This window comes from Suillus bovinus, assembly GCF_016758785.1.
Source record: "Suillus bovinus strain UH-Sbo-P2 chromosome Unknown EDB93scaffold_5, whole genome shotgun sequence".
NCBI classification, from domain to species: Eukaryota; Fungi; Basidiomycota; class Agaricomycetes; order Boletales; family Suillaceae; genus Suillus; species Suillus bovinus.
Window position 1 is genome coordinate 119,920 of NW_024542061.1, and position 24,904 is coordinate 144,823.

At 48.5% G+C, this 24,904-nt stretch overlaps 10 protein-coding genes across 10 annotated transcripts; 6 read left to right on the forward strand and 4 right to left on the reverse strand.

The window, feature by feature from the left end:
* Nucleotides 1-1,357: 1,357 nt before the first annotated feature.
* EDB93DRAFT_1077479 (uncharacterized protein) lies at nucleotides 1,358-2,989 on the forward strand (the record flags this gene model as incomplete). Its single annotated transcript, XM_041445319.1, has 3 exons — nucleotides 1,358-2,428; nucleotides 2,481-2,687; nucleotides 2,738-2,989. 3 exons carry the CDS (start codon nucleotides 1,358-1,360, stop codon nucleotides 2,987-2,989), a joined length of 1,530 nt encoding a protein of 509 aa, XP_041311955.1.
* A 286-nt stretch (nucleotides 2,990-3,275) lies between these two features.
* EDB93DRAFT_1120470 (uncharacterized protein) lies at nucleotides 3,276-6,166 on the forward strand. The gene is made up of 9 exons (XM_041448493.1): nucleotides 3,276-3,323; nucleotides 3,384-3,436; nucleotides 3,494-3,508; nucleotides 3,562-3,590; nucleotides 3,643-3,785; nucleotides 3,846-5,145; nucleotides 5,202-5,315; nucleotides 5,371-5,415; nucleotides 5,462-6,166. The coding sequence occupies exons 1-9, from the start codon at nucleotides 3,299-3,301 to the stop codon at nucleotides 5,763-5,765; spliced, it is 2,028 nt and encodes a 675-aa protein (XP_041311956.1). The 5' UTR covers nucleotides 3,276-3,298; the 3' UTR covers nucleotides 5,766-6,166.
* Nucleotides 6,167-6,233: 67 nt separating this feature from the next.
* EDB93DRAFT_1077398 (uncharacterized protein) lies at nucleotides 6,234-7,483 on the forward strand (the record flags this gene model as incomplete). Its single annotated transcript, XM_041445313.1, has 2 exons — nucleotides 6,234-7,029; nucleotides 7,107-7,483. The coding sequence occupies 2 exons, from the start codon at nucleotides 6,234-6,236 to the stop codon at nucleotides 7,481-7,483; spliced, it is 1,173 nt and encodes a 390-aa protein (XP_041311957.1).
* A 23-nt stretch (nucleotides 7,484-7,506) lies between these two features.
* Nucleotides 7,507-10,611, reverse strand: EDB93DRAFT_654673 (DNA repair protein, SNF2 family). Its single transcript, XM_041457008.1, has 10 exons — nucleotides 9,842-10,611; nucleotides 9,585-9,792; nucleotides 9,411-9,533; nucleotides 9,259-9,363; nucleotides 8,910-9,206; nucleotides 8,448-8,859; nucleotides 8,225-8,394; nucleotides 8,106-8,171; nucleotides 7,791-8,052; nucleotides 7,507-7,740 (listed from the first exon to the last, which is right to left on the reverse strand). Exons 1-10 carry the CDS (start codon nucleotides 10,544-10,546, stop codon nucleotides 7,632-7,634), a joined length of 2,457 nt encoding a protein of 818 aa, XP_041311958.1. The 5' UTR covers nucleotides 10,547-10,611; the 3' UTR covers nucleotides 7,507-7,631.
* Nucleotides 10,612-10,783: 172 nt separating this feature from the next.
* On the forward strand, nucleotides 10,784-13,045 carry EDB93DRAFT_1077341 (uncharacterized protein; the record flags this gene model as incomplete). Its single annotated transcript, XM_041445306.1, has 10 exons — nucleotides 10,784-10,905; nucleotides 10,955-10,961; nucleotides 11,012-11,606; nucleotides 11,772-11,877; nucleotides 11,930-12,182; nucleotides 12,232-12,380; nucleotides 12,487-12,611; nucleotides 12,661-12,682; nucleotides 12,745-12,802; nucleotides 12,854-13,045. 10 exons carry the CDS (start codon nucleotides 10,784-10,786, stop codon nucleotides 13,043-13,045), a joined length of 1,629 nt encoding a protein of 542 aa, XP_041311959.1.
* A 1,520-nt stretch (nucleotides 13,046-14,565) lies between these two features.
* Nucleotides 14,566-16,647, forward strand: EDB93DRAFT_654994 (uncharacterized protein). Its single transcript, XM_041457009.1, has 4 exons — nucleotides 14,566-15,992; nucleotides 16,050-16,138; nucleotides 16,192-16,381; nucleotides 16,432-16,647. Exons 1-4 carry the CDS (start codon nucleotides 14,726-14,728, stop codon nucleotides 16,506-16,508), a joined length of 1,623 nt encoding a protein of 540 aa, XP_041311960.1. The 5' UTR covers nucleotides 14,566-14,725; the 3' UTR covers nucleotides 16,509-16,647.
* Nucleotides 16,648-16,717: 70 nt separating this feature from the next.
* On the reverse strand, nucleotides 16,718-17,640 carry EDB93DRAFT_1246076 (uncharacterized protein; the record flags this gene model as incomplete). Its single annotated transcript, XM_041452399.1, has 2 exons — nucleotides 16,718-17,021; nucleotides 17,078-17,640. The coding sequence occupies 2 exons, from the start codon at nucleotides 17,638-17,640 to the stop codon at nucleotides 16,718-16,720; spliced, it is 867 nt and encodes a 288-aa protein (XP_041311961.1).
* An 848-nt stretch (nucleotides 17,641-18,488) lies between these two features.
* Nucleotides 18,489-21,809, forward strand: EDB93DRAFT_1076752 (PQ loop repeat-domain-containing protein; the record flags this gene model as incomplete). Its single annotated transcript, XM_041445268.1, has 11 exons — nucleotides 18,489-18,562; nucleotides 18,634-18,707; nucleotides 18,760-18,812; nucleotides 18,870-19,814; nucleotides 19,869-20,017; nucleotides 20,067-20,296; nucleotides 20,588-20,628; nucleotides 20,684-20,870; nucleotides 20,921-21,457; nucleotides 21,513-21,703; nucleotides 21,762-21,809. The coding sequence occupies 11 exons, from the start codon at nucleotides 18,489-18,491 to the stop codon at nucleotides 21,807-21,809; spliced, it is 2,529 nt and encodes an 842-aa protein (XP_041311962.1).
* Nucleotides 21,810-21,931: 122 nt separating this feature from the next.
* Nucleotides 21,932-23,061, reverse strand: EDB93DRAFT_1238018 (uncharacterized protein; the record flags this gene model as incomplete). Its single annotated transcript, XM_041451498.1, has 3 exons — nucleotides 21,932-22,577; nucleotides 22,617-22,925; nucleotides 22,982-23,061. The coding sequence occupies 3 exons, from the start codon at nucleotides 23,059-23,061 to the stop codon at nucleotides 21,932-21,934; spliced, it is 1,035 nt and encodes a 344-aa protein (XP_041311963.1).
* Nucleotides 23,062-23,250: 189 nt separating this feature from the next.
* EDB93DRAFT_1295729 (60S ribosomal protein L7) lies at nucleotides 23,251-24,546 on the reverse strand (the record flags this gene model as incomplete). The annotated part of the gene is made up of 7 exons (XM_041454612.1): nucleotides 23,251-23,505; nucleotides 23,557-23,737; nucleotides 23,788-23,925; nucleotides 23,975-24,141; nucleotides 24,319-24,411; nucleotides 24,463-24,478; nucleotides 24,530-24,546. 7 exons carry the CDS (start codon nucleotides 24,544-24,546, stop codon nucleotides 23,365-23,367), a joined length of 753 nt encoding a protein of 250 aa, XP_041311964.1. The 3' UTR covers nucleotides 23,251-23,364.
* Between the last annotated feature and the right edge of the window lie 358 nt (nucleotides 24,547-24,904).

A 24,904-nucleotide genomic window follows, 5' to 3' on the forward strand; every position in this document is an offset into this window, starting at 1 on the left:
ATCCTCGTGGCAGGTACTCCTTCGCACTCGAGCGGTTCTGAAGGCTCTTTCCAGAACACAAACTTTCCCCATCCCGACGCATCGCAGCTGTTGAATGATGGTAAGGCCTTTGTTTAATCGATTTTCCTCCCAACCTCAGTACTTTACGTTTGATCCAGAGGACTCCCTCGACTCCCTCGAAGCACAACGCAATCGATATGGGGTGCAAGCCAATGCATCACAATCTTCCCTTATTATAGCAGAAGATGAGCTTTCAGAGGAGAAGAAACCTGCCGCAATTCCTGAACAGTTTGTGCCCACTCAGCCATCAACACCACTGGACGAGACTGCTACAAGCGCAGTCATGGAGGATCTATACGGGTTGACCTTGCGTTCCAGAAGTGCTCGTGCCACTCTTGGGACGACTTCCTCGCCAGGTCCGCGTAGTCTCTTGTCTTTAATCCGCCCAGAACAACGGGAGCGCCGACTTCGACAGATGCAAGGCAAGGCCGCCGGTGCGCCTCCGGTCCCCGTGAGCGACAGAGCAGCCGTACAGCCGCTTGAATCTATTCAGACGCCAAATGATCATGCTGAGACCCAACCATCAAACTTTGTACCGACACGTCATTCAGACTTGCTTTCTGAGGACAACGCACCTCCGCCAATCAAACAGGCACCTTTTTATCGCCCTAGGTTACCACAACCTGAATACGATAACCTTGATATCGTACCCGACTCTGAACCACCCGTACCGAGTGCTGCCACACCCACAAGAGATATGAGTCCTACGAAGCGCCCTTTTCTTCCTCTTAGCCCTATGTCAGAGCTTAGCTCGGGAGAAATTGTTGCAGATTCTATGGAGGTACACGAAAGTAGTCAGGATCCGGAGGGTGATGTTCCTCTAGCTGCTCTTTTGCAGGTCAAGTCAGCTGCAAAGTCGACAACAACGCCGGCTTCGGGCAAAACGCGATCCTCGATGATACCACCATCTATCTCTCCACCACCTGTGCTGGTCAAGAAGGTGACTGGTCTTTACTTGTTTATTGTCGCCTGTTTTAATCAGAATCGCCCTCAGTCTGTAAAGCCACAGGGAAAGCCTTCCACAACGAAACCGAAGAGTTCAACTCGTGGGAAGAAGAAGGCGAAACCAGAGTCTAGAGAAATTCCTAGTTCTGCTCCTGAGCAGGACCAGCGAGATCGAACCTCGGTGCCTGAGCGAGTGGCTACCCCTACAGTAGTCCCTCATTCCGTCAAGAAAGGGAAAGAGAAAGCACCCCCCGCACCTACGCGCAAGAGCACCCGTACTCATGCGGAATCCTCTGCGAAGAAGCGTAAACATCCTTCGGATACTGAGGCCTCCGACGAGTGTGGGGACGAAATGCATCCAACTCCGAACGCCGAAAAACAGGAGGAGGAAGAGTCGGAACTCGCTGATGATGATGACTGTGTGGACGTTGGTCCTGCTCCTGCTGATATCAAAGCACCTTCATCGCGGAAGCGGAGACGCGTTGAAGACGTCAAGCCTGTTCGTGTCCCGTCGAAGGCATCCGCTCGTAATAAACCTGCTGACACACCTGCGCCGGCTACACGAGTTGCAAAGCGGCTTCGTCACACTGTTTCTACAGGTCGTGCTTTTGCAGCTCAGCCTGCCACTCGCGTATTCGCACTGTGGAGGCAAGATGGTCATTATTATGCAGGCATCGTCCACTCGTTACAGACCGGTACTAAATATCTCATCAAATTTGACGATGAGACGGAAGACCAGGTGGATATCGCTATGCTTCGTCAGTGCGAACTGCGCGTCGGAGATGCAGTGATCCTTTGCCATGGTAATCTACGCGGTACTGTGGTAGATATCAGTCAGATGGAGTCAGGATCCGTCAGTGTCGAAGTTGACGATGGTTCTGACGCCATCAGCTCAGCCTACGCCATTTCGGACCTCCGGATCGCCTCAAGAGCTATCCAGTCTCATTGGAAGGACCGTACCCTTACTGCAGATTCCATCGTCACAATCATTCGACCCAAATTTCTACGTGCTACGCCCTCACCTTCTGGGGTGTCCTTGACGAGCACCACCCCGCACAAGCATAAGAAGCCGTTCGCGAAGACCGGCTTCGTTGTGACGCTCACCGTTGGCAACAAGCACCCCGAGAAAATGAAGGATAGTGTGATGCTAGCCATCAAACACAATGGAGGCACAGTCATTGATGACTGGTCAAGTATTTTTCCCATGGAAGGTACCCACAGTCAGTCAAATAAACGCTGGATAGCTTCCCAAGAAAACTTCAAGTTCAAGCCGAAGCCCGAGTTCGAGAGTTTGGAACGCGTCTTCCTCCTGGCCGATGATTACAACCAAAAGCCCAAATTTCTCGTGGCTCTCGCTCTTGGGATACCATGTTTATCCAATGAGTGGATACGAGATGATTATCTAGACAAAGAAACATCAATGGTATGTTGGATTTGAGTCTTCCTGATCTTCCCCTGACAACAGTTATGTTTAGGACTGGCAACCCGTACTACTTCCTGCTGGGTTTTCAGAGACATTGAGTGCTCGGGTATCTCAACTTGTTGACTTAGACTGGGGTAACTGCAAAGAGCACTTGGCTGACATCATGTCGAATACGGTTGCATCCAAGTTGTTCTCTGGCAAGACCCTATTGTGCCTCGGCTCTGATCTTGTGCCCTTACCGTCGCGCGGGGGAAGAAAGGTATGCAGTACATAGCAGCCCGCTGTGTTTGTACTCATTGACTTGTGCAGGGTGGTTCAGATACTACGCAAGACGCGAGCAGAGTCGTTCCTTGGATTATGATTTGCATGGGAGCTTCTCGGGTGGAAGCCGTAACTGAAATTAAATTTGCATCGAAAGATCTTCCCGCGTATGACTATGTTGTCGTCAAGGAGGCTTCAGATTTCCCCGAGGACCTTCAGGACGACGTAACACTAGTTCACGTTCCATGGGTTAAGGATTGTCTCATTTCAGGAAGGCTTTTAGCCTTGCCCAGTCGTTGACAAACTTGATTCCTCCCAGACGGTCTTGTTGGTATCTTGACTATTTCTTGTTTGCTAACGTACTTAGTTGCTGTCTTGCCCTGATTTAATCATAATCTACTTGACTCAGATGCTCTCGATTTTGCGAATGTTGCCATGATCAATGATATGTATCCGTTGCTAATTTACTTCCGGCACCTCGATAATTAAGATCTGCACTGATAATGTGAGCTGCAATTGGAAATATTATCCCACATTATTTATTGAACGACGCCCAAAATGCGAAACCTTGCTCGAAGGTTTACCTGTCACTTTTCTGTTCATGTCACCATGAGTGACGGAGAGTATGAAGTCGGTGAGTCTCCCAGTGCCTGGTCTTTCCAGTCATCCTATGGTTGTACTCATGATGGTTCAGAGTTTGTGACAAAGGCGCGGGTGGAAGCGAAACAAGGAAGGAGGCTCATATGGGTAAGTCCAGGACAAAGCATTGTTATAGTATGTATGCTAAGCCTTTGGCCGAAATAGAAATATCATGTCAAAGTAAGTACACAACGTATAAGAGGGCCGCATTTTGTTTAACTGATGCATCGTAGTGGAAGGGGTATAGCTGGGATGATAGCACGTTGGGTGTCACTTTGTTCGCTACGTGGCCTCCTTACTTATATATTGCACAGTTGGGAACCCGAAAGCTCTTTCACTTACGGCTCAAAGCATTTCCTCAGGACCTTCTGGGCGAATGCTTTGACCCGCGGCAGAGAGCATACAAACCCACAGCTTTTTGAGCAAGGAGAGGAAGTTCAGGTTTCAAGCATTCCTGGTATGCCATTGGTACCTGTACCCCTAGTGAGCGCTTATGTCTAACAGTTCATTATGTCAGGGGCAAATCCGCGTCTTGAAAATAAACCTAGTAGGGACAACCTACAAGGACCTTCTGAGACAGCCGAAGGTGATGCCTCCGATGATGAACCCTTGACCACGAAGAAGCGGCGCAGACGTCAAAAACCCACCGGAGAACCAAAGGCGAAGCGGAAGCGCGAGTCAGAACCTGGCACCGCTCGTAATTCGTTGACTCAAAAAGTGAGGGCATTTGGGCCCAAAAGCAAGGCCAAGTCATCGGCGCCGGCAAGACAAAGGCGTGCTTCGTCACCAGGTCCCCGTGGCGCGCGTCAGCTTTCCCTGACTAAGCTGACCGATACGGATGCCGAAGGGGAGCTCGACATGGAACTCTTTGGAGAAGTGGAAGAAGTGGAAGGAGAGCTATTGCAGACAACCCCCGATGACCCTGATGCTCAGGATATCCCCGACTCCCATGCTGATCCTCCCAAGGTCAATGGGACGATCGTGGAGTTCGAGGACCTTCGCAGCTACTCTCCTGATATCCAGGATACCATCGAAGTCACTCAAGTACTGAGTGAAGATGTAGTCCTTTTGGCGAATGACGGACGTAGCACACCTGACCCCCTTTTCGATTCTGCCTCGCAATCAAGGAACGGCACTCACGCTGAGCCAGCGGTACCTCTTCACCGTACTCGGGCGGCTAATCCTTTGGTCAAGTTTATCGATGCTGCTCCACTAATGGACAAGAAATCAGTCCCCGTAAAAACACGCGTGATCTCTGGCCAGCCTTCGAGCTCATCTCAGCATAGTGGTAGTCACGCATCCCACAAGACACGACCAAAACCTGCTCCTGGTGGACGTTCCAGAGGCAAGAACCGGAGCTCTCTGTTGACAGCTGTGAAGGGCAATCTAACTAGCGTGAAGGGTCGCTTCGGGCGGGCAAAGGATGTAGGGGAAGAGTCACAAGCAGTTGAAGATGCACCAGCACCATCTCATGTTCCAGAGCACGAATTTGCCATCACATCCTACAGCGACGAAGATGCAGCGGGCGAGACAGATCACGAGCATAAAACAACTGCAGGCTTAGTTGACCAAATGGAGCCTGTGTCTACTCACGCTCCTGAACCTTTGCCAGTTCCCTCCGGACAGGAATTGTTGGAGATAGCAGGTTTGGAGCCGGATGCAAACGCGCTGCCTGATTTCGAAGATGAAGCGAATGTCGAACAGCCGCCTCAACCCACAAATGTAATTTCAGTGGAAGCTCTCGCTGACAATATTCCGACTGAGGATGCAGCCTCCCCTACTACCTTGACTGTGGAAGACGAAGCGGCACGAAAGAGGTAAGATAATATCGCAGAGTGTAACCAGATTTCGCTTGAACGATGGAATTTTCTAGTCTCGCAGAAGCCAAGGAGCAGTTGTTCCCATCTGTCCAGGCCTCGGCTTCGATGACGTCCATTTCAAGTTCGTCATGGAAAACGACAAAAGACAACACTATATTTGGACCAATGTGCGGCTGTGGTTATTTTTGTTTCCTTTAATAGTTTTATCTCACTCCTGGGCAGGTATAAATTACAGGAACCGGCTCAAGGACCTAATGGCGTCAACGAGTTTGTGCTATGGTTTTCGGATGATTCTTGATCTGACCATCATCAGATCTGTTCCTACATTCAAGCTCATTCTGAATGCGAATGCGCCCGTTCCACTAGTATTGAAAGACCCCAGCAATATGAAAGGCGTTTCACTGACCGATATATACGCTGACAAGTCGTTGGATGGTCGAGCGGGCACGTTCTATCTATTAGAAGATGCAGTCAGAATCGTCAGCACTTTCTCAGGCCTCGGCAGTGCGAGGGTTGTACCCGATTCCTCAGCAGACGATGGCCACAAGACGCAATTCGACGTATTTGAACAATGTTTGCATTCAGGCCAGGTGGTAGGCAATTACATTTGCGTCTGATTATTTTTCCCCACTTATTTTATCTTTAATTCAGTTCGTTACCAAGGCCGGGAAAGAATTGCTCGTCTTTTTTAGCTCGCAGAATATGGAGATCTCAGCCAAGCTTAGTCCGCCACAAGTACTGATAGGTCTTGCAAACACAGTGCTCCTCATGCGTGTCAACATCACTGACAGTACTGGATATGCGAATGCTGTCATGCAAATCACTGCGATGTAACTTCTACTGATCACAATCTCTACTATACACTCTTGAATGACCTTTGAAAATACTTTACGTTGCTACTCGCCCAGTGCTATGACTATTTTTGCATATGCATCGCAAATTAAGACCCAAAAAGTTCCAGCAGCTCTGAAGCTTGAAGATCTCTGAGAGGCTCAGTTGGCTTGATGTAATACATTCATTCACTAAGTGGTGACAAACACGATCAAACATTGACATAGCTTCTCCTTATCAACTAGCACTACAATATGGAACCCCGAACAGCTCAGAAGCGGTCAGCAACGTCCAGCGCAGATGCATCAACATCCCAAAAATCTTCACATGCTCCAAAAAAGACGCGTTTCATTGAACCTGATGAAGACCCAGTGAACTTTGCGGAGGAAGTCGACTCGGCACTTGAGAATCCTTTAACCAAGCGCAAAGGACGGGTTAAGAATGAAGGATACGACTCGGACTCGAGTGATGATGGAGAGGGCGTGGTACTGAGCAGAAGAAAGGACGCAGGTGGGGAGGGGGCGGACGATGACGATGATATGTTTGCGATGGCCGACAAGGAAGAAAAGAAAGACGAGGCGCAGGGAAAGAAGAAGGAAGAATTTCTACGCCTAGGGGACATAGAAGGACAGGAGTTCAACGACGGCGAAGATTCAGATTTAGATGAAGATGATGAACCTGAAGACGAGGATGAAAGAGAACGACGGAAGAAGGCTGGCATGGGTTTCGAGCTATCTTCGTTCAATATGCGGGAGGAGATGGAAGAGGGAAAATTTGCTGCTGATGGCACGTATGTCCGGTCATTTGACGCACACGCCGTACACGACCGGTGGATGGAGGATCTAGATGTCAAGGAAATCAAGCTGGCGCGTCGGAGGAAGCGACAGCAGGAACGAATACAAAGAGAAAAAATGAGGGCAGAGGAGATAGAACTTGAGCAAAGTGGTGGAAAGGGCGCTTTGGAAATGCAGCTCGTTGGAATGCTCAAGAAAGGAGAAACAGTGCTTGAGGCACTCCAACGATTAGGCGCAAAGGCGAAACAGAATTCGCGTTTCACCAGGTACGTTGTCAAGCAAGCATCTTCAGGATCAGCTGACTCCATTACCTGCCTTTCAGGAAAGTCAAAGATGATACTGCTATGGCCGTCAACAAGGTGGCAGAAAAACCCAAGGGTCTCAATGATATTGACATTATTACTCATCTGGCATCCAACCTCATGTCACTCGGTGACACTGACATCTACTCTCGATCATACGAGGAACTCGTCCGCACAGTGCGTTCTAGCGGAAGGGTGGAACCTAGTTGGATGCCTCCATCTGCAGACATCACATATGAGTACAAATGGGACATCCCTGGGCAGTCTACCGGGGAGACTTTTGGGCCCTTCAGTGAGGACGAAATGAAGGTGTGGTATAAGGCTGCCTACTTCGGTGAATCAGGAGAGAAAGTTAAAGTAAGAAAGGTCGGTGACAACTGGGGAGCCTGGGATGAGGTTGTAACATAGCATTTGTATAATGTCCTTGCACTAATACCTGTACCATTGTAGTGTATAATGATCATGTGTGCTGTGAAGTAGTATTACAAATGGCGAGCAATGAGTGTCCACGACAAAGATACGGACAAACAGAAACACAGGAGTCCCAATATCCTTCTTAGTGACTGATGTATTGGAAAACGAAGGAGATCTCAGGTAAGCCTACTTCAGCTCGGAGTAGGTCGTCATGATTAATCTTTAGCTCCTCATTGGTATAATGATTCCACCTGTGCACGAAGGTGAGGGGTATGCATACCATTTTAAGAGGCAGACTTACGTGCTTGCATCTCCGTACAACAATGCAGGTGACTTGATAACTTGTTTTCCGTCCTTACAACGTTTGCATTTGAAGGTATCGTGAGTATCGCAAATAGTCGTCTCGTTGAATAGGAACAACTGCCTAAGGGACTCAATCGAAAAATGCCGTTCAGCGTCTTCCTTCTCGTCGACGACAGCAGAAGACAATGCTTGTTTTGACGCTTGACGTTGGAATATCTTTTCCTCGATCGTTCCCGTCGAGATAAAGCGGTAGACGAAGCCTATGATAATAGTGGTCAGCGATGCACTGAAAAGAGACGCGTGCCAGACTTACACTCTTTCTTTTGGCCGTCGCGCCATACACGTGCAAGAGCCTGTTGATCAGCAGCAGGATTCCAGTCTGCACGGATCTTGTCAGTCTAAATAGATTACAAGGACGTCGAACATGCTGACCAGGGTCAAAAAGGATCAGTCTGTTGGCGCCTATAAGGTTGATACCACATCCCCCAGCCTTACTACTTAGCAGGAAAACAAATTCCTTCCCATTGGGATCATTGAACTGATCCACGAGCTTCTGACGCTTGGTAACCGTCATGGTCCCATCAAGGCGAAAGAAACCATATCTAATTCGTAAGTCAACATAGACTGAAAGCATCGTCAAACCTCATGGACTCACTTCTTGCTTCGACACAGCTTCTCAAATAAGTCAAGTGTTTGCGTGTAATTGCTAATGAGCACAATTTTATCATTAGTAGTTGTCTTGAGGCGATGCAAGAACCGCTCGAGGACCAAGAATTTCCCTCCCCAGTCACACCGCACCGTCTGGTTTCTGCCTTTGTCGCGCGCCGTGGCGCCCGCGCCACCATAACCTTCGGGTAGAAGTTTCTCGGAACCATGGAGGTCAGAGGGCAGGTTGAGCAGTTCAGGATGGTTGCAAAGCTTCTTGAGGATATTGATTGCCTTCAGTGGCTGGGACTCTGTGCCACGAAGTAATGCCTTGATCTCGGGTGAGGAGATAAAAAGGCGGTACAAGGCAAGTTGAAAGTCAGAAAGTCCACAGAACACGACATGCTCGTACTTGACCGGCACTACGCGGTAATTGGAGTAAAACCGCAACAGCGCAACAAGATCGACTCACGGTACTTTGACAATAGGTCATTTGTTCGCCGAATGATGAATTTAGTAACAAGACCACCAAGTTCCTTGAGTTTCTTCTCACATTGCGCCTGTACTTCTGCACTGGCACTTGCGTCGCGGCCACGAATAATAGCGTTCTCAAAGTTTTTACGAAAGTCGTCTCGGGAGCCAAGGAAGTTGGGGTTTGCGAAGTTCAAGAGGGAGAAATATTCCGAGAGATCATTCTGGACGGGTGTTCCAGTAAGAATGACTCGTCTCTTGACATTGAGCGAATTCAGGGCTTGAAATGTCTGGTTGCCTGAAACAAGACACGTTATTCATAGTGCTCCAATTTGAGTGTGTGAGCTTACCGGAATTCTTTAATCTGTGCCCCTCATCGCAAAGCAGGAGGCCGATGCTACAGTTGGCCAGATGGGCGGTGAGAGTACGAAGGGTTTCGTAAGAAACGATCATTACTGAGAAAGACATGAACGTCAGGTCGTCATTAAGGTCAACGACAAACCTGGCTGTGTAACGTTCCGACCCGTTGCTTCTACCCACCGAACAACCTTCTCATGGAGTTCGCCTCTGCCACCTTTGCCGTCTACTGCAAGCTCTGAGATGGCATCTTTCCCTAGCCATTTAACTGAGAGAAGGTGAGGGATGATTCGGAAGAACTATAAGATGAACAACACACCAAGTTCATTAGCCCAATTTTTCACCAAACTAGAAGGACATGCTATAATGCACTTTTCTATTGTGGGCTTTCCTGCGTGAGGGGATTGCTTAATCAAGGTCCATAACAATGCGATGCATTGTAGGGTCTTGCCAAGACCCATTTCATCGGCCATGATGCAGCCATACTGGTTGTCTACCATCATGCCGGTGGTACATTTGTATAAGAACTGCGTGTTAAAGTGAGTATAGCAAAAGCACGCTATAGGAAATGCTCACCTTGACGCCTTCAACCTGATGTGGACGTAGAACCTTTGTGAGTCTAGGATCAATTACTACGGGAACTTTCTGTGTCTTCTCTTTATTGCCCTTGTCCTCGCCCAGAAGCGTCCGTAAATTCTTGTGCGGATTATACATTCCTGCGGTCTTCTCTTGTGCTTCCTTGGCTGCCTTCTCTTTAGCTTCCTCTTTCTCTCTTTCCTTCTTCTCTTCGTCTGTTTCGCGGTCATCGATCGTAGGGTCATAGAGGACAATGGCATGATCCTCCATTGGATCATGTAACGGGCGAGGGGGGATCTTAGTCGGTGGACGAATCCCCAGAGATGCATTGGTAGGCAGAATGTGCACCTTTTCTCCACTCTTGTTCGTCATAGTGGGCATTGAGAACCTGCGCAGCATATCGAATGGCTTGGGCTTGTACACCGGAAAGGTCTTGATAGCAGCTTTCAACTCTTCCTCGTTGTAAGTCCCGTCCTTGTCTGCCTTCTTCTTTTTCTTCTTTCTTGCGTCGTCATCCTCACTGTCATTTTCATCAGCCGCTGCGTCTTTGTAAGAAACCCGCTTGCGCTTGCGCTGAGGCTGGACGCGCTCGGAAGTGTTGACAAGCGATGGGGGTTTGAATGGTTTGTTCACACGCGTACTCTCTTGTAACCTATCTACGGTTTTCCCATCTGATGTCGTCGGGGTGCGCCGTAGCATGAACATGACGGTGGGCGAAATTGAAGAAGGACGAAGGGTCCGAACTTCAAGTCAAGACGCGACCCGTCGCGTGTGGACGCGTACTCTAAGATTAAGCGGTCACATGACCACGCTATCATTTTGGACCACGCGTTCGCTTCCGTCATACTATAATCCTTACTAGAGGGTAGACCTTTATACCAAGGAAGACAGTTATTCTTTACACTATCCTTGACGCTGTCGTGAATTTGGTGCATGATGGACATGTGGAAACGGTCTCCCTCTCCAGAGGAAAGCTGGAGTGATGCGGAGGGCGGGAATGAGAATGGAGAGTGGCCAATCAAGGGGGTCGTAGGTGAGGAAGTTGATCCTGATGGCACTTCAAGGTAATTCCCACTTGTATTCCACCTGTCTCCGTGCTTACAAGCCTACTAGATATGAAGTAGGCACATTAAGTGGAATTTACACATGATCTGTACTTAACACTTTCAGGTGAGATGGGGAAACTGGTCGCGAAAGGATGGCACAAACACAACATGGCAAACCGATATAACTGATCGCAGTGATTTGATAAATACCTGGAAAAAACACCAGGATAATAAGCGTAATGCACTTGCTCAAGACGGTCTAGACATAGAAGTGTCTTGGCCAGATGACGCAGTGCATAAGCGTTTCACCTTCCTGCGCGCACAAGCATACGAGGAGAAGAAACGCAAAGGGCTCGATAAGCCCTCAGCAGCACACTGGGACCAGGAAATAGAACGTGTACGCAGGCACATAGATGAGCTCGACGCCGAAGACGGCAATGCGGCATCTCGCCTGCGTGTGCACCGAAGTACCCCACGTTCTACCCCATCATATGATGCACGATTATCCTCTGTCAAACGCACTCGTGTTCCTACTCCTCCGAATCCCCCATCTAGAAGAGGTGCTTCTGCAAGGAAGAGGTCACCTTCCATAGGGGATGACGCTTTTCGCTCTTTGATGTTCAATTTGTCTACAAGCACAGTGGAATCTCCTAGGGCTATATCCAAAGCCGCCACAGAAAGATACAAGAATGTCATCACAAACCACTCTGTCAAATCTGGTCAGGCCAGCACGTCAAAACCCGCGTCATCGGCTATGAAGGGCGACGTTATATTTGTTCGCCCTGCGAAGCCCTTGTGAGTAATCTTGCAATCCTACATGTCTATTTTACTTATGTGTCGCAGGCGCGGACGAGCGCTCTTACAAAGTACTTGGAACCAAGCAGCACGAGAAGCTGGTGCTGCAGATCTACGCATCTCCAACGAGATCGTAGATGGTGACGTTGGACAGCATCTGCACAGATTCAAATACATGGAGAGATCATATCATTTGTGTGTCCTCTGGTCTCTCATTTTGTTGGCCTCTTTTCATTTCATGAACTAGTGATAATGATGGTCTCCAGTCAATTTTTAATGTGGATCCAGGGGCTTTCCTTGCATGTGAATGTACGTCGTGTCAAAAAGCATCTCAATGCGACTGTCAGTCAGAATCAGAGGTCACGAATGGAAGAGGGTACAAGTTATATGCTTATAGTGGGGTGAGTATCACTTTCTGTTCCGGAATGTATTGGCAACTTGTACAGGGACTTTTTACATCTTGTATCCCGCGAGGAGTTGAAGTCATTGAGTGCAACAAGGTACAGGTTCATCTGAGGCAATACACTGATCGTACTAACGTTATTACAGTATTGTAGATGTGGTCCAATGTGTGGTAATCGCGTTGCTCAGAAACCTCGTGATATTCCGATCGAGATTTTCAAGACAAAGCAGTGCGGCTGGGGTGCTCGTTGCCCCATTGGACTGCCAAAAGGAAAGGTAATGGGAATATACACAGGGTTCGTATGATTATGTCTCCACTCCCAAGTACTGAATTCTTCATTGCAGGACGCTGATGTGGGTTCTCTCATCCTGGCTTCTGCAGGCCCTCACTTAAGTTCATAGACGTCGGGAAGATGTGGACAACCTTCCTCCGGAGCACATTGGTTATGTTTTTGATCTTGATGGCACAGAGGTCCGTGGTCAGCACAATGAAGGAGACAAGTTCTCGGTCGATTCTTATGACTACGGTATGCCCCATGTCGTGATTTCTTCGTTTTAATAAACTTCCATCTCCAGGCAACTGGACCCGCTTTGTCAAGTGAGTCGAAACCATCTGCCCTAGCACTTGTGATAGTCGATATTTAATCATTTGACGTGCAGTCACTCATGCTCTCCCAGTATGAAGGTCTATTCGGTCGTCTTCGATACCATTCGAGAGGTAATTGTCTATGACCTAGAATTCTTGCTGTCGCTCGAGACTTTGGTGTAGGTACACATGCCCTATGTGGCATTCGTCACTGCACGAGACATACTTGCAGGAGAGGAGCTCACCATTGATTATGAACCAAGCGCCCTCGAAGATATGGCTGAAGGTACTGGGAAGCAAAAGCGAAAGATGTCGCCCACCGCGCTCTTATGTAAGTGTAGCTCCAAGCAATGTAGAGGATGGATCAAACAATGAGAGTCGCTCCGAGGTTGTACGCGTCATATAGTGTTGCAGTCGACAAGAGAATACATGCAGTTCTTCCGCTGATGTCTTGGCTCAGATATCGGCTGTTAATGACATGCATCTGGATAGCCTCTGGACTCTATGTACGTGATAGAAGACAATTATCATCGAGGGTATGCACGTACAGAGATATATATGATACAAAGAGTGCAAGGAGAAGGGTACGTTTGATATTGTTATGGAGGTGTGTGCCATCGATGAGTTCAAGTTGGTCCGCCCACGGTTTTTGGCAATTAGCAAACCTGCGCATTCTAGTACTGATGATGATGATTATTCACTATGATATCTAGCATATGTGGGATGGCGAGAAAATCTAACATTAATGACAGAACGGTATTCAAGACCTCCACCGCCCGAGCGGCGATAAAATTTGTTCAGAAGTATCATGATCTATTCTGCAACGGACTACTCATGCATCGTGGCATCAATCATACTACACACAATAATCGACGACTGTGTTCTATCGCGTCGGTGCCAGTGAGTCATGTGGACAAATTCAGGATGCAAATTGCTGATACTCACGGGCTGTTGACTCCAAAGTCTTCAATTAGATAGGAAAAACATTTACTTACAATCTAGAGGGTCGCCTTTGATCAATGGATAGGAGTCAAATCATATCAGCATATGCCGCGAGTGTTGTGGGGAGAAGTCCGCCATTCTGCCAGCCGGTTCTGCTAAACTGGTTTTGCGCGGCAGATGGCAGAGTCAAACTACAGAGGATCACAGTGAAATGTCATAGTGGGTATCAAAGTTGAAGCCGTACGAGTCAAACAAATCAGCGCCGAGTCATGTATCTCCGCTTGGCTGATACGAACTTCCATATGATCTTAGGGGCCATAGTATATAGTCATGTAGGGCAAACTCAGGGATTGTAGAAGACTAGGTGTTCATACTGGCCTAGGACTCTCCATCTGCCTGATCGAATTCTACTACCGCCATGGCCATGAAAGTACATAAGGAGGGCTTCGGGCTGATGCGTGGGAATACTTACATACTGGAGCGATATACAACTTAAACTCTACATCAAAACTTGCGCTCTGCGTGGTGGTACAGATGCGCAAAATAAGGGATGTAGTATCAATGCAAGCATCTCTTCCTCTCGATTCAGCAGCTATGCGAGCCTATCTTCACCCTAGATTTCAGCATCTGTCAATGACCTTGGTCGCTACTGACAGAGTCAGGCCCATCTGTCACATCTAATTGGAGTGGTCATCAGTCGTTTGCACCAAAGCGATCACCTCGAAGTTACGCCCGAATGTATGTCTCATTTTTCCCGATATCACTTTCCACACCTGCATAGTACATTCAACCTTTTCCCTTGGATTTCCGAGTGACCTCATCCTTGCTACTAATTAATCAATTGAACAGCAACCAGACTGTGCACAGATATGTCTGCAGTACATCACAAGGAGGTTAGCCTTTGGCTTTCATCCTGACAACGTGCACCTTTAGTAATATTGCCGCTCTGTGCACTGCGATGCGATCAACGGTGCAACCAGATACATATAAACACCGTGTCACACGATTGCTCTTCCATCACCAAGTGATATGCACCAGGGGCTGTGGTAACAAGCGAAATATATTTTAATCTGCGTGTCTTGTAATGTCCTGGCCTTCCTTTCTCTCTGTCCCATGGAAGCTTCTTCTAAACTGACGGAAGAAAATTGTCATCCATCCAAGTCCAGCCTTCTTTCATATGACCCACTCCCAGGTCACCCGATAATATCTGATGCGAAGGCCACTGATACTGGAGTCGATTTTTACCACCGTGGTTTAACGAGTCGCAGATATGCTCTCGTCGGAGTCGCATGTTCAAGTATCTTCAGCTGCTTATGCATCGTTGCAGGTATCGTCACTTTAGCCAATCACGGAGTCTCCGGCGTAACCGTGCTCAACCGGTTCAACTCTGTCGATCCTAAGGAACATGATACTCAAGTGCTGCTGCAGGAGGAGATGTTGACCCTGATACTGTACTCCATCGTCACGCTATGTACCGAGTCCGTAGGCTTCGTACACGGCATCTCATTGCGTTCTGCGCTAGCCTCAGAGTCTCGGCTTCGTTTCAACACCAATCTGCGCCTTCTGACCGCAGCTCGTGGATGGTATAACCCAAATGGTGCCCTGCTTAACGGCATCTCGGCTGTCCTCCTCATTATATCCTACACCTCAGCCACACTCATCGTATGCCCGGACTCTCACAACATGCTACCCACTCAGGCACTATTTGGTGACGGTGTTTCCATCGCAGGGTTACCTCTCCTCTTTTTGGGCGTCGCACTCCTCCTCCAGGTGATGATCGCACTGTCAGGGATGCGGGCTGTCAAGATCTTAACGTGGAGCTCCTCACCTTTCGACTTGACCGCAGCACTAGTCCACCACACGCAATTGACCCCTGCTACTTTCCGGTGCATGCGTCGTGTGTCTGACCTAGACGTGGATGAAGGTCCAGCAAAGCCACCAGAGACACAACCCTCTGCGTGGCATGCTCACCCTAGCATCCGGAAAGTTGTCATTTCTCTTTGGGTCATCGTTGCGGCATGCGCTGGATGGGCTACACTCGTCATCTATATCTGGAACCACTTCGGCGAATCTTATTCTCCCCCACTGACCCTACAAACTTGGTCGTTCTTTCGGAATGGGCAGTCCAATAACATCACATATTATGTGCCAAGTGTCAATCTCGAGGCATGGATTCTGCTCTTTGTCGTCACCGCAGGTATCCAGGGACCGTTGACGCTTGGACTGCATTGCTCAGAGCTCATCATGAATGTCATTCGAGATGAAACACAGTGGAGATGTGCTACCTCAAGGAAAGGACTCAGAGTGGCGACGAACCCGCTGAAGCCGCTTTTCACTCATCCGATCTGTCTCATACTTTTCCTCGCGAAGCCTTTTCTGCGTGAGTCTCATGCCTATTTTTGTCGGTGTTATTGAACCCTATCCTTGACGATCACAGACTGGATGTTTGGGCTTTCATTCATCATAACTCGCGTCGCCGATAGCAAGAACGTGATGGTTTTGTGGGTATCAATGTTCACTGCCCAGGTTCGCCCTTGATGCCCATGTAAAACTGTTACAACGTTCTCACATTATTGCAGATCTGGAACTTATGCATTGCGCTCTTTATATTTGCCTGTTTCTTCTTCACTTTCGTCGCACTGCGCCGACCGTCCGGTCCCCAGCCTGCTGCATATGGCCACGTGCAGACGCTTGCCAACCTCGTGGACGAGTGGTCGCCTGTGATGTGGTGGGGACACAAGGAGGATGGAATTCCGTACTGTCATGCTGGTAGGGTACTTTTATACTTACGATGATGTGGCATTGACACTTTTTAAAAGGGACAAGCGATCACCCGCTACCGGATGTGAAGATGGACCGCTTCTATGCTGGTTCCAGTGCCAGGTCTCTCATCTAATATATTCTCGGGTCTCCCCTTTAATATGTTCAAATTTGAGAACAGTTCTTTTCTTTAGGCAACTGGACCCACTGGACGAGGGAGTTACCCTGGGCCTCTTAATCGAAATCTCCTGTACGTGTGGAAAGATGATACATATCGAATGTACAAATATATGTCATACAAGGAGTTGTTCGTCCACATTTCTTGACACCAACCAGTAGATCAGCCTATACTGCCCAAAAGACCGTTATCTTCGCCTTCATAGCTTCATTCTTCCAGCCTGGGAAGCGAGCCCTCATCCACAAAGTAATGCAGTCGCCGACCTGCAAGTCACGTATAAAGCTACCATCGTATGATTTCCATCCCTGTCCCCTATTTCCAGCTGCAATCGCTTCGGGTGAACCTTCTTTGACATCATCAAGGTCCGTCCAAGTAATGACATGGTGTGTCGTTTGCCTTTCCGCAACAATATTTTTCTGGAGAGTTGAAGGAGGAGGTAAAAATGGTTGCTTGATGTCTTTTTGAATGAATCTGAGGGAGAAACTGGATTAGTCATCGAAGGTCGCGCATCAGCGGGGCAAACATACGTGACATTGTCTGTCAGACGTTGTGCATCAGCTGCGGTGAAGAGGAGTGAAGAGGGCCACTCGATGCTTCTCGTGAAATATGACATGGAGTCAAGTCTCTCCACACTGGCATCGAACCAGGAGTAAGCGCCATTGTACGTTCCTTGACAATCATGATCACCGCCCCAGCCTTGATCGTGACTCCATAGTTGAAACTCGATCATGCGAAAAGGTTTAGCACGTGTCGGGGGAGCGCACTCCAGCTCAGTCGGAGGTAGCCCACCAAGCACAAACACTTCTCCCTGCAAATTTTCTTTATCGAGGAGGAAGTCTCCTTCTGTGCCGTACACTGCAAGAGGCAATGTACGCATGTACATTTTGTCTGCGCCGGCACGGGCAACAGTACAACCCTCCACTGTTAAAGACGTGTGTGCCCAATAAGAGGCAGCATCGATAATGTCATCGATGAGTTCATCTGGAAGTGGGATGGCAAATAACTTGAAGTATTGTTTGACTTTGATGATGTCCGCAGTGGTTGGTTTAAATGAACCAGACGGGTGGACTTTGGGGGAGGCAGCTATCATGATGATGCTTAGTGATTGAGATCAGGACTGCAGCAAAGAAGTGTAGCTCAAGTACTTACCAGTGTACGTGGCTAACAGTCACTAGAGGTCCACTTGAATGTCAGAGCGAGTTTAGAATCTGGTAAGACTTGTGTAAAACAAACTAGGCCGCGTTAGTATGTGCCTGCGACAAGGGACCGTGGCAAAGCTAGTCGCAAATCAAGCTCAAGACTCATGCATATGATGCGGCATGCTATGGTAACGGTCTCGCCGTAGCCCTACACCAAACAGGGACGAATGAAGATAGGTTCTGGGACATTGTCAGATCCAGCAGCATAATCGCCATCGATAACGGGAACGATGAGTTGATCCGAAAGTGTAGAAACTGAGTCCTGTATCGTTTAATCGGACTTCCAGGGAAGTAGTCATCAGTCACTGATAACTTCGAGAGTTTCCGAGGTAGAATTTTCTACCTATCTAGACGTTGGTACTTGGCAATCAGTGAAATTCACATTCGGGAAATTATGGGTTCAATACTTACCAGTTTAGAGGGTCACTTGCCAGGTTTCAGAAAGTTGAGCGCCCATGTTACTAGTAGGCGCCTGTGATGCACCCGAGTAAATTTTATATTTATCGCTGGATGCATTCTGCAGCATCATGTTCATTGTCGGATGCCAGAGGATGACTGAAACGGAGAGAGGGTTGGTCATACACACTCTCACAAGGATACGATTTAAGTTACCTACATCCAAACAAGGCCGCCACGCACTAGCGTGTGTGAACCAACTGGAGGTAATCTACGGCGCTCGACTTGTCGTAACCCATCTTTATCCTCGTACCTTCAAGTTCTAGTGGGCCCAATAGCGAGGATGTTGCTTACAGCAAAATTCAGCGAATTGCTCGGTTATACTTCTATAGCATGTTGGCTTGGTGCCCAATTTCCGTGAGTGATCAGTACTTACGTTGCACTTGGTGAAATTGACGATGGATTGCGCCATATATTCGCCATCGTAGACAGGTGATTGAAAATCACAAACGGCGGTCGTGTGAGGGCCTCGCGCTACCGTTCTTGTGCAATTGGATGCTCGGTACGATTCATCCTTATCGATCAATTCGCCATCCGCTGATGTTGCTTTCTAGGCGACTTTTCGAATTTAGTCGGATGTTTGCTCACTCACCAGCTTCCCTTCCAGGTGAGCTACTGATGTTCATACCGTGTCTGAACGATAGTGACTTGCTTTCGCTTTCAGACTTATCTTGCGACCTACTTTTGCATAGTGGACTGTTCGTTGCTGGCTCAATACTTCTACTATGGCTGGAAACCAGAAACGCTATCCGAGGTGTACGTACGCACACGGTCACGAACCATATCCACTGCTCGTCGACTCTCCTTAGACGCATCACACTATCGTACACTATCGACAGTCGCAGGGGATGTTGCCGCAGCAGCAGCATTAGGTGCATTCTCTGAATCACATCCTGAACATCGTGTTACACGAAAGCATGTCGTCGTCGACGAGTCGTTCGATGACACACCACCCCAGGTCGTCGAAGAAGCACAGGATGAGGTTGATGGTGCAGTCTTGTCAGCACTCTCAGAAAGTTTTCACTCTGGGCGGAAACGCGTTTCATGGAGCCAAGAACGCCACGATCATCAACCGGGTGCTCGAAGCCAGCCGGTCGTTCCAACGTCATTGCAAATTACAGCTCCTCAGCGCGAGTTCGCAGCATTTTCCCGGGGTCGTTCAGAGCAGCGTATGGCAGATGCGGAAGATATTGAGGTTGAGCAGTCCAGCTCGCGTACGGCGAGTGGCCATAGGGCCAGTTCGCGTGCGAGTCGACGTGGGGCAAGTATGGTCTTGCTTGGATTTGGGGCCTTGTTTAGTGTTGGAGCTCTAACCAACGCTCACTCCAGATCTTTAGTAGAGAGGAGTGACAGCGTCGGACAGGTACTGGTAGATGAGGTTGATGTACCACATCCATTGACAGCGTCCTCGCACGACACGGCCTACCATGTGTCATCATCAGATGCAGGGGTTGTGACCGTCAAATTCCCTCTGGCACTTAGCCAGAACGAGTCGCGCTCTCAATCATCAGAAGACTCCCCATCGGCGGAACGCGTTATTGGCCGAATATTCGCCTGGCTGTGTACCTCATTATATTTGACTTCCCGGCTTCCTCAGATATGGAAGAACGTGAGTTTATTCTTTGTTCTAGTTCGAATACATTCCTCTAAATGACTTCTCCAGTATGCCAGAAAGTCTGTTGAAGGACTCTCAGTGTATCTCTTTGTCTTCGCTTTCCTTGGCAACTTTTTCTATGTCTGCTCGATATTGACATCTCCAGAGGCACACATGCCTCCACCCGCATCAACTAAGTTTTTCAAGGAGAGCATCCCGTGAGTTCATTGTCTTATCTGTTTCATTTTGTTATTGATGACCTTCTAGATACCTGCTTGGAAGTGGCGGCACATTTATCTTTGATGTCACGATTGTATCTCAATCCTATATTTACAGAGGGAAGCCTCCGCGTCGGCGAGGCCGTGGTACATCAATTGCACACAGAGCTTCCCTCGCTGAAGAGCAAGCTTGTTTATTGGGAGGAGATGCCCTTTCTGGTTCGTACTACAGTGGAAGAAGAGCAAGCGTTGTACGGCACTCTAGGACTCGGAGCCCCGGTTCACGTCCCCCTTAACACCTTAATTGCACAAGGCTCGAGTTATTATACCAACATATGTATTATACAGAGATCCCGCGAGTTGAATGTTGAACATATATACACGCATGTAAGAGTTACTCTTAGAGTGGTTGAGATATATTCCAGTGCCTACCAGTAGTCCTGTTTTTAGCGGCGCAGTGCCTTCTTAATTTTGTGTCTCATGACAAGCAGCATCGCTTGAACTCCTTCATGTCTTCCATCGTTAGGAGCCCAGCGCCTGCATTGTGCATCCCATCTCCGTCTCCACCAGTTAGCAACCAACAATTCGCAGAACCACAACCTGATCATCTCGTGCGTTCCGATCCGCCAAGAACTTTGTTGTGACTGAATTTGCTCTTCTCTACAGCGTGCCTTCGTACTCGATTATCTCTGTCATAATTGTTACACCAAGACTGCGCAGGCGTTCGCTAGGGATACCGCCGTGAGGCACCTCGACAAAGATGGAGATGAAATTACGTCGTCCGACAGAAGGTTACAAGGGACCTCAGCGGACCTAACAGAGGAAGGCCTCCGGAGGATACGGCGTCGTGAAGGTGCGCTGAATTCTCGGTGGAGTCCTGTTAATATTAATCTTTTTGTCCAGAAGTACGAATAGAAATTCTCTCGGGGCGAATCGATGAAGCTACTGCCCTCCTCAACGAGCACTTCCCCAGTGTTCTTGCCTCAACAAGCGTACCCTCCTCAGAAACGTCGTCTTCTGTCGATTCTTCCCCTGACCGTATAGAGTACACCTCCCGTACTGTTTTGGACCCGACACTACTTTCGCTCAATCTCCGTATCCATGCTTTCATCGAAGCTTGCCGAACAATCCCTCTTCCCTATGTTCCGCACCATCGGATCACATCTATAGCAACACCAGGACACACGACCAATCTCTCCCGCGACTTTGATCACATGGCTGACGAGCGTTATCAGACAGAGTTAATACTGCATGCGCAGAAGCTCTATGCGTTAGTGGAACTATTACGGAAGCCGGAAGACCGAGCAACTTATTTGAAGGAGCTCGAGAATGTTGGCGGCCTCCTCGCATATAAGGTGCCAGAGATGAGCCCTATGTCCAAATATCTTGACCAGGCAAGACGGGAATGTGTCGCAGACCAGATAAACCGTGCAATACTCTGTGAGCGTTGTATTTCCTCACATGCCAGTACCGTACGCTAAGACCTATTTCTCAGATCACAGCAATCTACTGTCCGTATCTCATATGGAAGTTGCAGTGCGATATAATTCTGCTCTCTGGGGAGCTCTGAGTGAACTGCATATCAAAGTTCCCACAAGCTCTAGCAGACCTGCAGGAGTTACCCTCCCACCAAAACCTACTAGCAAAAGTGCGTCAACTTCAGGAGAGAAGAAATTGACTAGTAGTGTTGAGGTAAGTTTTATTGTAGTAATATATTGTCTACGAGATCTAATATGGAATGCAGTACTTGCCTCCGTTTGATCTGGGCTCATTCCTCGATGCCCGGGTATGATTTTATTTACGTTCCACTCAGACTCCTATACCCATCAGGAATCTATAGTCTAGTTTTCCTATGTGGTTCAATTTATGTATATTATATGTCAATGAATGACGTTCACGTCATCCCATCGACCTTTATTGACTTGCGACAGAAGTGACGATGTAATACAACACCCTCGTAACCCCAAGATTTTCAAGTAAGCGCAATTTCGCCCACGGATAATCTTGTAGTAGCTTCTCCCCTGATGCTGGCACGAGCCAATTGTTGTAAGACAGGTCCAACAATGAGACCAGAGGGCAGTACGATGGAAGTCGTTGAAAGGACGCTGGTTTAAAAGTGATATTTATGAGTGAGAGGCAAGTGATCGTGGGCGGGAGGTCGCTCAAGCCGAAGGTTACCGACGTGGACAGTAGTGTAAGACAGAAGAGTGTACTAGGCTCGCTCCCCTCTGTTGCAAGGGAGTCCCACGTATCCTCCACTGCTGTACATCCCCCAGGCATCGACTCTCTTGAGGAATGTATGCGCCGGAAATGGTCGCTACACAATGTAGCGTGCGGCCCAACGACTACGAGCTCTCCGTCTGCATGCCTATCTTCTCCGCAAATTGCATTCAGCTCCATTAGAGAGAGGGGACAGTTTATTGCACTGTGACGCATTAAGACGCGACGGAGGTGAGGTGGGATATAGGGCCTGATTTCGGCCAACTCAGATCCGCTACATTCCATGCGAATAACATGAAGGCATAGTAATGCAAGTGTAGGGAACTCGCCCGTCCGAACGCTACGAAGAGATGCACCAGTATCTGATGGGCGCACTGACGCGTTGTCAAAGGAGAACACCAGGTCGAGGGCATGTTCGCGCCAAGCAGGGAAGTTGACGCCCGCCAAGTCCCCCTCCCTGATCCTTGGAGACGAAAGGGTTGTCCAGCTGCGAGGTGGATCAGGTCCTGCGACTCGGACGGATCTTGTAGAATGGTGCCCTGAAGGAGGAGCTGCATTCCGCTTGCCGTCTTCTGGAGAAGGATAGATCAGGCTGATCGGAAGGGTTGGGAGGTTATTGACATGTAACGACGTGGGTAGGCTGGCTGGGACACGCTGCACATTGCGTGAGTGGCGAAAATGTTCTCCTCTGGACGAAGAAATGAGGTTGCTTCGTTCGATCTCTTGTCATCATCCGCAGCGCACCTCAAATTACGAAGGATGTTGTTTACTTGACGAGAGGTTTCACTTGGGTCCTGGGGAGTACTAGTTCGTTGTAAAGCCATCCCAGAATAGAATGCGCTGCTGTGTTATCTCGTCGAATTGACATCCTCATGAATTGGAACTGGGACTGTGGTAATTCCATGTGGGCGCGAACTCCACTAACCTGATCTGCATTACAACAACGTAGAATAATACAAGTCTCATCATGCCAATTGAATGCTGAAGTGTTGGAAGAAATCCATACGCGTTTTCATAGTGCATACATGGCAAAAATAGAGGAACATGATGAATTTCATGCCAAGCATACCTTGCGACTACTCCATCCCGCCACTACCCCTCCGTCGGACCACAATAAAAAAACACGCTCAGTTCATTTGGCGGATGAGCTTGTTGATGTTGGCCTCTCGGTCACCAAAGTCACCACCTTGCACGAAGTGTTTGAATTTGCGCGTCCTCCAGCCACCGTTAGGGTTCGACAATTTGAACGGCCAGAGGAAGTTAGATGCCTGTTCCAATCTGTCAGCAAAAGAAAATGTTGATGACATTATTGTGCTGACCTGCTTGAAGTTGGGGCCGGCAGTAGCGATCTCGTGAACGAGATCCTCTATGGAGAGAATGTCATATTTGCCGAGGGTTTCCTCGATGATGGCATTGTTGGTCAGGGGAATACGTTGTTTGTTGACCTTCCCGTAACCGCGCTTGTAAAGGAGTTCGCGGACGGACTTGATGTTTGGCTCGCTAAGGGAACTTATCAATTTCCATGAAGATCCACGAAGTGGTCGACTTACCCGTATGTAATGTAGGGCTCAACCAGTCGGAGCATTTGCTGAGTAGCTTTGGTGACCTTCACAAAAACACCGTTGTTGATTTGAAGAAGGCGAAGAAGCTGTAGGATTTTACGGGGTTTGGGTGCAATCTCGTTGATACTGCGCGGATATGAGAAGAATGAATGATCCCGAAGGAAACTGCACGTACCCACGAATACGGACGACGAAGTAAACCTTGGCTTCTGCGGGAACGTAGAAGTCACCGGATGTCCGGGCAGCACGCTTCAATCGGATCTCCTCCCTCTCCTTTGACAAGTACTCCTTGACATAGCTCTCCGCCCGCTTGAAGATAACCTTGCGTTTTGCCTTTGATGCCTGAAACAGAAATCAGTATGCTATCGAAAATGGAGCAATTGGAAAGTAAAAAGATCAGTCCCGAAAGATGGTTAATTTGAAGGCGGCACTGCAGAACGAATCCTACTAGCCATTCATTCGAAATAATCGTATGCATCATATATAGAGCAAGGCCGTAATTAACAAGTTGCCACGAACCTTCCGTGCGGCAGTAGCAGCAGCAAGGCGCTCCTCCCGTGCCTTTTCGTTCTGCTTGCGCTTTTTAAGGAGGGTCTCCGGAACTTCGATGTCCTGTAGCAGAAGTTAATGGATATCATACAGATCGCGAGTATATGGACGAACCGAGACTGTAGGAACCCTGGCAAATATGTAAACAGTTGTTAACCATTCAGAAACTTGGCAGACTCACGTTGTCGAGGGGGCCATGAGGAGTTTTGAGGATATTGTCGGCGCTGTAGGCCTTGGCGGAGACAACTTTGGAACCTTGCGGTGGCTGGCAACTGTATAGTCTTAGTCAGATATTCGCACGGGTGACGGATGAGAGACATGTCACATGATTCACCACCCTACTTTTGCTGGACGATCATCTGACATGACTTCTCATCAGATCATTACGGATCACGAATTGGATCCGAGCCAAGTAGACTTGATCATGCTCGAAAACGGATCTGTCGTTACGGGAAATGGTCATTACCAGTGGTGGGCCTTTCTTTAAGCTACTTGCTGGAATGGAGGCGTTCGACGGTTCGAACTATCGAGAACACCAAGTCCGTCATTTCTAATC